Source organism: Notothenia rossii (genome assembly GCF_949606895.1).
Source record: "Notothenia rossii genome assembly, chromosome: 7".
Lineage (NCBI taxonomy): Eukaryota > Metazoa > Chordata > Actinopteri > Perciformes > Nototheniidae > Notothenia > Notothenia rossii.
Genome location: NC_136905.1, coordinates 19,736,959 through 19,749,476, shown reverse-complemented (window position 1 = coordinate 19,749,476; position 12,518 = coordinate 19,736,959). Strand labels below are relative to the sequence as shown.

Here is a 12,518-nt window from a genome sequence, read left to right as displayed (position 1 = left end):
TGCATACACTGGGAGGGGGGTTGGGACCAGAAGAGAGACGGGAAGCACAGCAGCGCCTCTCTCCACTCATCAAGGGTTGCCATATTTAGAGCACACTGAACGTCTCTAATGAAGGCAGTCGATTACTCGAGTTCCCTTCACTGGGTCCAAACATCTGGCTCAGCTGTGTGTACGCGCTGTAGTGGCATTCATGAGGGAACCAGTCTCAAATGGGATTGGTGTGCACGGAGCGGTTGATCATGCAACAGAGGTCACTCACATTCGCAGATACTAAAGTGAACAGTCCAGCAGGGATATCATTTTACAAAAAGTTTATTATCTCTTAAAATGTTTGTACACTCGGTATGACAATGTGCTTACACAATACTTACAGCAGAGTAGGGTGGAACTTACTTTGTACATAGAAAAATAATAAAAACTAAAAAAGAAAAAGGTGAAACCTCCGCCACCACTGAAATCAAACGCGTCAGCAGGGTCCTTAGTTTGACAGAGCGGTGCGGAGCTGCATCAGGAGGCTGAGCTGCTGAGGAGGGCTGGGCTGACCCTACTCTCCTGCGCACAGCTTTGGTAAGTTTACATATTATTTACACTTTCAATCACGAAATGATAGTCATTTTACAAAGTGTCTGCTTATTTAAACATTCCCAAAACTATTATTCAATATATTCACATATAAAGCAATGTACATATGTTGGTACTTCGTTTAATGCAATGAGTTAGGCTGCGAACAATCGTTGACCTAATGCTGATGAAACCACCTCGACAACCGTAGAAATCTGGGAAATTACAGTGACAGTTTGTGAAGCAGAACCAGCCTAGGTGTCGTTAACAAGGACTAACAGTGAGAAAAAAAGAAACACACACAAGATGATAAGAAACTGTTAAAACTGCACTTTCAGTATTATTCCTGTAAGAAATGGAAACAGAGCAAAACCTCTTTACGAAGAGGAGTGGACGTGAAATGGCTAAACTGCACATCAAACCGCATTCAAACCCTGCTCCCGTTATTATACATAAATTCATAAAAGACTAATTGATCACTTTGCCAACCTGCTGGCTATTCTCTGAAGTTTATTGTGAGTAAAAGCTCAACCCAGTAAGGGCATGTTTCTTGAAACTAAAGGAATTTTCATAAGGATACCTCTGACCTCAGCCTACATCATATCATGCATTCATAAAACAACACGGGCTCCAAAGTCTTGTGGTTAAGAAGGCGGGGCTTGAGGAGTGGAAGCTTTGCCCTCCACAGCCCAGTTAAAAGCAGCACCAGTTAGTTAGTTAGTCAGTGGCAGGGGGGTGAAGCGTGCACAGGAGGGAAAAAGCACTTAACTGTTCTGTCATTGATCCATTTTTAACAGTGGAAATTAGCAGAAAATACCTTTGATGTGACACCAAAGCTGATTCCGCTGAGAATTCATCATTCAGGGCTAGAAGAGTTTAGAAAGTGGAATTGAGGTGATCATCTCGGGAACATTTAAGAGCCACATATGGAAAAAATAAATGCTTAAAATCAAACAGTCAGTGAAAACGTTAGTCTCTGTAGCACCCCGCAGTATTGTCCTGGGAGAACACTGCACCTGGAGTCTTCGGGTCGTTCAGCGACACTCGAGTCTCCGTCAGTCTGTAGAGCGAGGCTCCTCCACGATCCACGGGGCCTGGAGAGCTTCTTGGGCAGCAGTGCAATTCTTAGTTATAAATACGCATAAGAAACTACTTCAGGGCTCAGGCTGGCCAGTACGTACATGAAGGAGTGAATGGAAAGGCAAATCTGTGCTTCTCCTGTGTTGGCGCAGGAAAAGGGTAACAGTGGGCGCTGAGGCTAGTCCTCCTCTGTGTCCTCCTTGGGCCTGTACACAGTGCCAAATCTCTGCATGTACTTCTTGATGTATTCCTTGGTCTTGTGCTTCACATTCTCGTTACACTCAAGGTCCTCAGGATTATTGCAAGCTTTCAACTCCTTGTTCATAACTCCGTGAGTAAGCTAGAAGAATGGGCAGAGAGGAGGAAAGAGTTGTCAACAGGGTACAGTTAATTATTGAATCATCATGAATGCAAGTTGTGGTAGAGGGGTGGGCTGGATATTCTTATTTAGTGACATTGCCCTTTATAATTTGAGACAAGCAAATGCAATCTCTACACAAGTGAAGCCCAACTTGTCTTTTTGTTTATTGTACCCATGCCCTCAGAGTCGTGGTTTCTCTGAGTGCAAACCACTCCCTACATTCACAATCCAGGGAGACAACGAAAACCAAGGAGGAGAAAAACAATGCTGTCCTTTGAAGAAATGTTTGGTGGAAAGAGCTTTTAAAAGGCAACAAGTGAAACAAAAGAGAGGGGGCTAATGGTTTACATGTTCAATGTGTCTTTGGTCTCTTCAAGAGGAGTCGTGGGAGCTCAACTATTTAGTTTTGGTTTGAGGAAAACTTTGAAAACATTGCCTTTTAAGAGAAAGGCTGACCAATTCTGTCATTGTGGTCTGACCACACAGGGGCCAAGGGAAGGTTTTGAAAGCTGATTCTTGTTTATTCTTACCTTTCTAGCCAGGTGTTTGAAATCTTCTGTGTTGATGATGCGTCCGAGTTTGCAGTCTGGCTTCCGATAAGGATTTAGACACTGGACTATGAACTGGGACATCTGAGTCATGTAGACACAAAGAAAGACTTGTTAAAAGAGAGATGAATATTTAAACAAGACTAAAACCTTGTATGGCTGGCTAGAAGAGGTTTGAATCATGGAAACATCTGGAGTTAAATAACATTACTGCAAACATTGTTTACAGATACTCTGGCTCACCTCTTTGCGAAATGTTTCTTTACTCTTTTTAGCCAGCTCACTGGAAGTGTCTGCTTCAGCTGTCTTTGTAGAGAACTGTAAAGACAGAAAAGAGGGAAAAAACGATTAAAATACTTTGTGTGCGACACATCTGTTCCACATGAAACCTTTGGGTTTGCATGTTTAACTCGTCATAAACTAATTCCCACCCAATGCTACTTCTTTTATCACATTGTCAAACGTTTGCTTAGCTATAATGGCAGACAGTAATAGCATGGCATACTGACTAAACCCAGGAGAATAATTTCCTAAGATTAAAATCACAAGTGTGTGCCCACCTGTGCATGATATCAATCAAACATGGCAACTGGCTACTAAATTGTGGCTATCAAGGTCAGTGGCGCATCAAACAGCACCTGCTCGACACAAAGCAGGGATATCCTGCCAGGACGCCGTCTCTGTGGCCAGCCTTCAACAACAAAGACAGACAGGCAACAGCTGACTGCCTACACCGACAACTCAGTGGTGAGGATCAAAGCCAGCACACAAAGGATTCACACAACCGTCATGCCAGGGCCATGAATCCAGAAACAGTGAAATCGGACGCTTTACGAGTGCAGAGACATGTGTCGTAGCTTCAAGGGCTGGACGTGGACACATGCAGGGAAATCGTCCGTGACCTTCTAACTGTTCTTGGTGGGAAATTAAAAACATGAGTCTTTCCATCTTAGTTTTCAATGCTTTTTTCAACTGTAATATCTTTTTATGAAGAGAGAAAAAAGGGACACTTTTGTAGTTAAACTATAACACAAGAAACCGCAACTAAATGAAGGCTAGGTCTTACAGATGGTCTCTATTATCCTCAAAGTCAGGAGAGAAATGAGGAGGAAAAACAAACGAGGCCGAGGAAGACAAGATGAGCAGCAACCCCTCCCCTAACGGCCTTGAGGCGAAGGGACAGCTGAGCAGGGGGTGGAGTGAGTCACATTTCTCTCCAAATCTGTGTCACCATGCAGATTCTGATGAAGCCATTTTGCGAGGAGGAGCCATCGGGAGGACACAACGCTCGCTGAACGTAATGTCGTGCTGAGGGTTGTTCTGTTTTCCCCCTTGAGACACAGCTGAAAAGAATCACTAGTGCTGCATCTTCAATTACCTCAAGGATCAAACACTATAATCATGTTCAAGCACACTTTCTGCAAACCAGATAAAAAGAGATTCTGTGTTTCCCCATGTGACAAAAACAAGTGATTTTCTCTGTGCTTCATGTGGCTCTATATTAAAACACTCCAGCATACCTTGGAAGGATTCTCATCGTAGGTGGGTGTCCCCAGGTCCATCTCAGATTCATGGTCCACACTTGCATTGTCGCTAAATCCATCACACGTTGGAGGGTCCCACTGAGTTTGCCTGGTGCACAGAGGGAAGTCATGTCAGATTGAAACACAATGCAGGGGGGGTTCCAGAGGCACAGACACACACTTCAACAGAAACACAGCAGTACTAACCTTGTGCCGATGTGGTAGTAGTAGATCTTGCCTTCAGGGTCCCGGGCCACTTTCCAGAGCGGAGGTAGGACTATTGTTTTGGGTTTGGGAGGAGAGGGAGGAGGCAGGTCTATCACGTTGTTGGGTACAATCATTTCCTGAACAAAAGGAAATGGAAAATATGTATTAGCAACAAATCTTCATAGCTTCCCTCTGAAGAACCTCTTTTGAAATGATGCTAGGAGAAAGAATTCATTCATCTTTGATGACAGTTGTTTAAAGTTACATATGACTGCAGTTACATTTTTATTTAGAAATGAAGCACATTGAGCTATTTCCTTAATTTGTTCCATCTTTACTCACATCTTAAAAAAGCCCTTTTCAATTATTTGTGACATGCTGAAGCTCTAAAGAGATGCACACATCTTAGATATATACTTCCCCCTTGTGGCCACACTGAGAAACAAGCTCCTCAAAAGGCCTAAAATGCCTAATAAACTGTCACATTGTTCAAATCAGTATCGCCATCATGTGGCTTATGCTGCCAAACAATATAGATATATCCTGTGTCCCCTCTGCATTAAGAGATTCGGAAAGTTTCAGGATGAAAAACAGTATAATAACCAATATTCATTGGCTTTACAGATGTGAAATATCAGTCAATGTGTTACACTATGCCCTGTTTCAAGTATAATCAGCATTTAAAAACAGAGTGAGTATGAGTTACCTGTTGGACAGTTTGGGATGTGACAATGGTGGTGACGGTGCCCCCCTGCTGCACCACCACTCCCTGCTGATGGCCGGGATACACAGGCTGACCGTGCAGGTAGCCGGCTGTGGGTTCAGTGTACGCCTTCAGAAACACAAACATGTCAATCAGAGTTAGACAGTCACTACGGGCATTCTGATGTCTTGGGCATGTTGAGCATGTGCTGCTGTGTTCTATAATAGTTTATCACACGTGAAGGATTTGAAACAATCCCCAAGCAAAGGATATCTCAGACTGTTAAGCTTTGATTACTTTTTCCCCAACGTATTTTATTATTTTTGCTAAAGATTGCTTAAAAAACACTAGATGGGTAAGTCAAATTACGATTACTGGAACATCAATGTACAAATAGTGAAAATTGGAATTATAGAACAGAAATACAATTTGGAAATACATATTTTAATATAAAGAACAATAAACTTGCAAAACGACATTAGTTGGACACAGTGGATTCTAACGCAATTGAAACAATTATTTCATTGGTTTGATATTTTATTTATCAAACCAATTTTATTTTGTATGTAAAGCAGAAATAAGCACATTATTTACGAATTCATATAAATTATTTAAATTTCTTTGGATACAGCCAAGTTAAAATACAGCATTTCTGATGTGCCAAATGATATTAGTCCTTGATGATGATGACTGCAGAGAGCCCCCTACCTGTATGACGGGGGTGCTGGCCTGTGGGTAGGCGGTGGGGATGCTGTAGATGGTTTGGCACGGCTGCCCCTGGTAATAGATGGCTGTCTGTGTCTGAGGCGGTGGTGGGGCTGTGGTGTACTGCTGCGCCGGCTGGGTCTGCACCGTCACTGCCTGCTGAGTAGTGGGGTCCCACAGAGTAGTGTAGCTCTGCTGGCCCTGTATGGGAGGGGGCGCGGGCACTGAGAGGACCGCCACACCTGGGTCCTGAGCTGCTACAGTTGACTGGGCATACTGTGGAGGGTTGCAAGGGACGAGGTCAGTGGTGATGTGCTGAGGAAGATTAGAGACCGGAGCGGCCTGGGAAGTGGAGGATGGAGAGGACAAACCCAGAGGCGTCTCTTCATAGTTCAGGGCGGGGTCAACCGGGGGGGTGGGTAGCAGTATTTTGCCTACATTGGGGTTTGTGGGATCAACATAGGCCTGGAGTGGATATCCAGGAGGGTAGGTGATGAAGCCAGGGTCGGAGATATAGGCCAGAGAAGGGTCATAACCCATTGTTTGAAGCTGCTGTTGTTGTTGTTGTTGTTGTTGTTGTTGTTGTTGCTGCTGCTGCTGTTGTTGTTGTTGTTGTTGTTGTTGCTGTTGTTGTTGCTGCTGTTGTTGTTGTTGTTGCTGCTGCTGTTGTTGCTGCTGCTGCTGCTGCTGTTGTTGTTGTTGTTGTTGTTGTTGCTGCTGCTGCTGCTGCTGCTGCTGCTGTTGTTGTTTCTGGGCTTCCCGCTGAGCAACTTCCTGCTCGAACAGCTTTCTGCGCTCATCTGTAGACAGCTTGGTGCGCTCCTTGCCTGCAACTCCCCGAGCCTTGCTGCTGTTAGGCGTGTCAAACCTTAACAATTCAGAGAACAAGATCAGAGTTTGTCAAAACGCCACCATGGTACACAGCTGTTCCAATTACAATCTGCTTGGAAGACACACTGCACAATGTTACCCTATCACAAGGAATCTTACCGTTCCTCAGTGCGTCGGCTGCTCCTTTCGTAGGAGGACGGTGGTGAAGCGGAGCGTCTCCTCCGTCTCTCTGTGCTGCGCTGAGGAGTTTTGTCAGAGCCTCGATCCCGATCTCTCTCTCTGTCCCGATCCCTCTCCCTCTCTCTGTCCCTCTCTCTGTCCCTTTCTCTGTCTCGATCTCTGTCTCTGTCCCTGTCCCTGTCCCTCTCTCGATCCCTGTCTCTTTCAAAATCTCGGTCTCTCTCCCTGTCGCGTTCCCTCTCCTTTTCTCGCTCCCTCTCACGTTCTCGGCTACCAGAAGTGGTGCGTGGCGTCAAAGTTGTGTCTCTATCCCGGCTACGATCTGTGAGAGAGCTCAAGTTAGCAAAAATTAGAAAAATTCATAGCCAATCAAACGCATTGTTCTAAACTTACCATTTGCCTCCTTTTCCACCTGAATCTTCTTTGGTATCCTGTACACCTCCTGAAAGAGAAACACCGTTTTGACTTTAAACTTCAGAATACTGACAGATTACAAAATTATATTTGTAACTGTGTTTCACAATTTATGTCTTTTAAATTAAATCTGTTTGCGCCCACCTTCAGATCTTTCCAGCTGTCCAGAAGCCTGGCAGCCATGCCACAAATGTCCAAAGAACTGAGTTGGGGCTCCTGACTCCTCTCGCTCTCCACATCTGAGACACCTTCCTCTTCATCTTGAGAAGGAGTTCCTATGGCTGATGGCTCCACGGGGGTTGCTATGACTTCAGAGGGCAGACTGGCCTCCGGGGTCTCAGAGTTACAGGAAGCATCAGTGGTAGATTTTCTAGGTTGTGTCTCGATGACAGGAAGTGGTTTCTCAGCTTCCTGTGTCTCTGCCTGGGCCTCCATATTCTCGGAAGGCTGCTCAGGCAGAAGATCAGCAACATCTGTTTGCATGGGCTGAATTTCTGGCTCAAGAACTTCTACGCTGGGCTGGTCTCCTTCAGGTTCAGCCTTTTCCGTCACAGACTGATGTGTATTCTCCTCCCCACTCTGCTGTTCTTTACTAGGCTCTTTCGGCTCTTTAAGTTCATCCGTAGGAACCTCAATTGTGTCCTCTTTCGTCTTAATCTCAATATCTTTCTCCAAAGTCAACTCCATTTTATCTTCTACCTCTTCAGTTTGAGGTTGTTGTTGTTGACCGCTGGCACTCATCCCCGTCTCCTCCTCTTGGCCCTGGACCTCTTCTTGGCCCTGGACCTCTTCTTGGCCCTGGACCTCTTCTTGGACCTGGACCTCCTCTTGGACCTGGACCTCCTCTTGGACCTGGACCTCCTCTGTGACCTGGACCTCCTCTGTGACCTGGACCTCCTCTGTGACCTGGACCTCCTCTTTGACCTGGACCTCCTCTTTCATCGGCTCTTCCGTCGTTTCTTTTAGCGGATCTGCAGCCTCAGACACCGGCTCTGCCTCCAACTGTTTGTCGTCAGGAAGTCCTGCATGTAAGGATTCTTCTTCCTCGTCATCATCGTCCTCCTCCTCTTCCTCCTTGCAATCAGATGCTTTGCTGGCGTCAGAGAGTGCACTGTCCAGACTGTTTTCACTGATGATTTTAAGGCGACGGTACACAGCGGGTTTTGCCGATTCACCGTCCAATTCTGGTCCCACCTTGGTGGAGGAACCATCAGGAGTGTTGAGGGGGGTTTGAGCACGGGAGGTGTTCTCACTAGAGTAGTCATCCATCTCAGCAGGGTGATGGAGTGATTTTGTCTGTGCCCATCGCTGGATAAAGGTAAGGACCCTGCTCTCCTCCAACATGTTCTTAGTGGAGATAGGGAGCACAGCCAAGGTCTTCAAAATCTGTAAACAGAATCATAGATAGTCAGATTAAATGTGGAAAAGCTGCATATATGAGTGTACACGCTCTGAAGAATTAAAAAATGTGCTTAATGTTTAAGTGCAAAGTCTATGAAATATGTCACCTCTAACTGCAGTTTGACATTATTGGCACTGTTGCCTTTAGCTTCAGAAATCTCCACCATGAAGATCCATAGCAAAGACAATCCATGATGGTCCAGGAACTGCTTCAGGCATGATGGGCTTTGAGTATCCTGTGCAACACAAACATGTAATATTAGGTACCGTAAATGAAAATAAAGAAGTACCGTAATTTTCGGACTTTAAGCCGTGCCTTTTTTCCCATTTTTCGAAGCTGCGGCTTATACGACGGTGCGGCTAATCTATGGATTTTTACAGCTAACGGCCACTAGGGGACCTCCTAAATCTATGGATGTTACAGGTTACAGTCCACCACCTTTAACTCTATGGGCTCTATGGCCGGTCCGCGGACCCCCACCTTTAAGCGGCGGGTTCCAGCAGGAAAAGCTGGAGGCCGGAAAAGAGTGAGACAGGTAGCGCGCCAAAGTAAAATTGGAACCGAGAGTGGTACGAGAGACAGAACGAGAGCAAGACAGACAGACATTACGAGAGCGAGACAGTTTGTCCCCGTACCACTGGTTGAAAACCACTGCTGTAGATCACTGCCGGTACGTGCGCTGGGAGCGCACCGTTTAAGTTTGAAAGTTGAAAAGTTTGTGTGTCTGAAACGCTATTGCATACAGTACAGTTTACACAGCACAGTACACGTTCTGTAGCTACTATTGCACTAAATGGTAACACTTGAATACGTTATGCAAATATGCAACTTGTTTGTTGAAATGTTAATAAATGGGAGCTTCCTCAAACAGCCATCTCTTTCCCGACAGTCCCCTCTGTGCACGAACCCTTACATATGGTAATTGAACATTAAAACACCTGCGGCTTATAGTCCAGTGCGGCTTATATATGTACACATCATTCAATTTAGCTGCTGCGGCTTATATTCAGGTGCGCCTTATAGTCCGAAAATTACGGTTACTAATGATATTTAAAAAAAACATCAATACTCATCATACTTGTATGAGCTTGAGACACAGGAGTTTCTGCTCCATGGTTTCCACTCGGACCATTAGTCTGCAGAGAGACACCACCTGTTTCTCATCATACAGGCCTTCTCCATTTTCCAGTAACGCCTCCAGCTCTTCATCAACCTGAGGAAGGACAAGTGTTTCATCAGAAATAGAACATTTTAGATGAAAAAAAATTGGCCTTTAGAAATGTTAGCTTGTTTGCATACAAGTGCTAACATCACTTTAGTCAAAACTCAATTATTTTATTATTTGTATTAGTCAATGTATTGAACATGTTGGAAACAATAATTATAATAATTATAACAAAGAGATGCAAAACTAAAACAACACAAACATTCAAGGTACAAAACAATTAGATGGCTTGGCAGTGGTGGTTCTAAAACATTTTACATGGGGTGGCCAGAGGTCATGCCAGGGTGGCATGGGAGGGCGTACAGTATGTGGTATTTTATACTGTATATTAGACCCTCCATAAAAACGCGATTCTGCGGTCGCAGAATTTACCGCATAATCAGCAAAATGGCGCAGATTTTCAAAAGGCCGCATAATCCCCGCATTTTTCCACCCAAAGTTGAGGGGAAAAAAAGTTGACTCGTCTTGACGTGACGTCATCAGCTCGCGCATCACAGAATGTAAACAACACTGTATAGAGTAAACGTGTGGAGCTCACACGATAGAGAAAACACCAAGATGAAAAAATCTAATCCATCTCATTTACCGACGAACATTTCTTCTAAAGACCGGGCAAAAAGTGGGGGGAAACTATTCTGCACCCCGTGCAACTGTATGTTGGAGCATAAGAGAAAATCGACGGGGACGACCCACTTTGATTCATTCAAACATTCGAAAATGCTTTCTGCTGCTGCGGACAACAAAGCCAAACAACTCACGTTCAGCGAGGCATCAACCTCCAAAACCCTTTCGAGGGCTACAAGAAACGAAGTGAGTAGCCTACAAGATTGAAGCTGGTCAGATAACGAACGAGTAAATGAAAACGGAATGAGGCGGAGAAGTGTGTGTGTGTGTGTGTGTGTGTGTGTGTGCGTGTGTGTGTGTGGGGGGTGTGTGTGTGGGTGTGTGTGTGTGTGTGTGTGTGTGTGTGTGTGTGTGTGTGTGTGTGTGTGTGTGTGTGTGTGTGTGTGTGTGTGTGTGTGTGTGTGAGATAAAGAAAGCCCAATTGCTTTTACAATAAATAAACATTGAATGTGTTTAATTGAATAGTAAAGGGGTTTAACGTTAGTGGCAGTTTGTGTGTGAGAGAGAATAAATAAGACAGCCCAATATTAAAAAATTGTTATTCTTTTCCCCCGAAAAATTTATCATATTTCGCAACTTTCCGCATATTTCGCAACTTCCCGCAATTTCACCGCATAAAATCACATAAAAACCCCACATGTTTAATCGCATAATTAAGGATTTTAGCCCGCATAATCAAGGAATTTAGCCCGCATAATAAAGGATTTTTGCCCGCGTTTTTCTGGAGGGTCTAGTATATAACCTTTTTATTGTTAAATCATGCCCCAAGTGTTCTTAATGCTTAAGAGAAAGAAGATGTTCAGACAAACAAACTCAAATATAGTATAAAACAGCAGAAAATACTCATGAATTCTGCTTACTGTAAGTACAGTAAAAGTACGGAGTTATAATTAAGTACACAAATGACATCACCCTGTGCAGCAACACATTTCAATAAATATTTGTCAATACTAAGAGCCGCTAGATTGTGCTGCTGTGATGGAATATGTATGCAAAGAGAATAAAAACATACCATGTGGTCCAGCTGGAGTCTCATCTGCCTCTGTCCCTCTTTCTGACACTTCATCTTTATTCCTCATATACATTTCTTCTTCTTCACTAATGTCTTCATCTCCTCCTGGCTTCCTCCTGCTCTGACCCTCCTGGGGGGTATACTACGAAGCAGGATTTTTGCTTGGCCGGCTAACTTCAGGGAAAACTCGGGCTTTTCGGTTCTACGAAGCTGGTTCTCTTTTTAGCAGGCTAGATCTACATGGTAACTTTTGCTGTGCGGCTAACCTGCCCCGGAGCAGGTTAGGTTGCAGGCTAAGAGCTCAACTCAGTGAAGAAACTGCCTGTTGACCAATAAGAGCTCAGTGTGCGGAGTTTAAAGCGATCAAGTTATATTATAGGAGAAAGGAAATGCAGGAAAGACGGCCGGCAAAAATCACCGACTGTGTGAACGTGAACATTAATAGAATATTACCTCCCATCTTCAGAGCAATCTGACTATTATAACATTAGCATTAAGAAAGCTTACTTAAATATCTGCCACAACATAAGTAACTGGATCAGAGTAATGTCACATACTGTATGCAGAAGTATTATTTTAAGCAACACATTGAGTTGACGAAACACTCGAGACAAATCCACTCGTGTCTTAGACGGGGCAGTGATATCATAAACCTGTTAATATACGCATTCAAACACTTTTTCTTTTACCAGCTGTATTCACCTTGCAGGTGCAACTATGTGGCTTTTATCCTGGATAAAGTGTTTAAGTAATGGATGTTTAAAGTTTAACGTCTTCATATCTGTCTAATTATATAGTTGACTTTTCATTCAGGAGGTATGACACTGCGCTGTCAGTACGCTTGTCCATCTTTGTGATTGGTCGAATGCTCCAAATACCACCCATTTCATGTGAACGCGCACCCAACTAGATAGGACACGGCTGGCTTGAGCGATCCACTTGATAACCCGCATTGTAGTACAGTTTAGCGAGAGCGCGTATGTTTTGGATTAGGCCAACCGGCTAACTCAAACATATCCAGGTTAGGTTGAACCAGCTTCGTAGTACAGGCCTCAGTTCTCTTCATCTCTCTTTTCCTCTTTCTACTCATCCTGATCACTTCTCAGATATGTATTTTTTTGTTGTTGAGTCACTCCAGCTAC

General features: G+C 44.2%; 1 protein-coding gene across 3 annotated transcripts in view; it reads right to left on the bottom strand.

Moving 5' to 3' along the window:
- Window positions 1-294: 294 nt before the first annotated feature.
- Window positions 295-12,518, bottom strand: part of setd2 (SET domain containing 2, histone lysine methyltransferase) — a 44,149-nt gene continuing 31,925 nt past the window's right edge. For all 3 annotated transcript variants that reach the window (XM_079692130.1, XM_079692129.1, XM_079692128.1), the window contains 12 exons: window positions 9,594-9,728; window positions 8,622-8,750; window positions 7,258-8,499; window positions 7,093-7,141; window positions 6,679-7,021; window positions 5,692-6,556; window positions 4,987-5,112; window positions 4,281-4,417; window positions 4,071-4,182; window positions 2,794-2,868; window positions 2,533-2,634; window positions 295-1,981 (listed from right to left, as the gene is read on the bottom strand). In XM_079692130.1, the coding sequence (XP_079548256.1) occupies window positions 1,820-1,981; window positions 2,533-2,634; window positions 2,794-2,868; window positions 4,071-4,182; window positions 4,281-4,417; window positions 4,987-5,112; window positions 5,692-6,556; window positions 6,679-7,021; window positions 7,093-7,141; window positions 7,258-8,499; window positions 8,622-8,750; window positions 9,594-9,728 (3,477 nt within the window). In that variant the 3' untranslated portion in view covers window positions 295-1,819. The remainder of the gene's footprint in view (window positions 1,982-2,532; window positions 2,635-2,793; window positions 2,869-4,070; window positions 4,183-4,280; window positions 4,418-4,986; window positions 5,113-5,691; window positions 6,557-6,678; window positions 7,022-7,092; window positions 7,142-7,257; window positions 8,500-8,621; window positions 8,751-9,593; window positions 9,729-12,518) is intronic.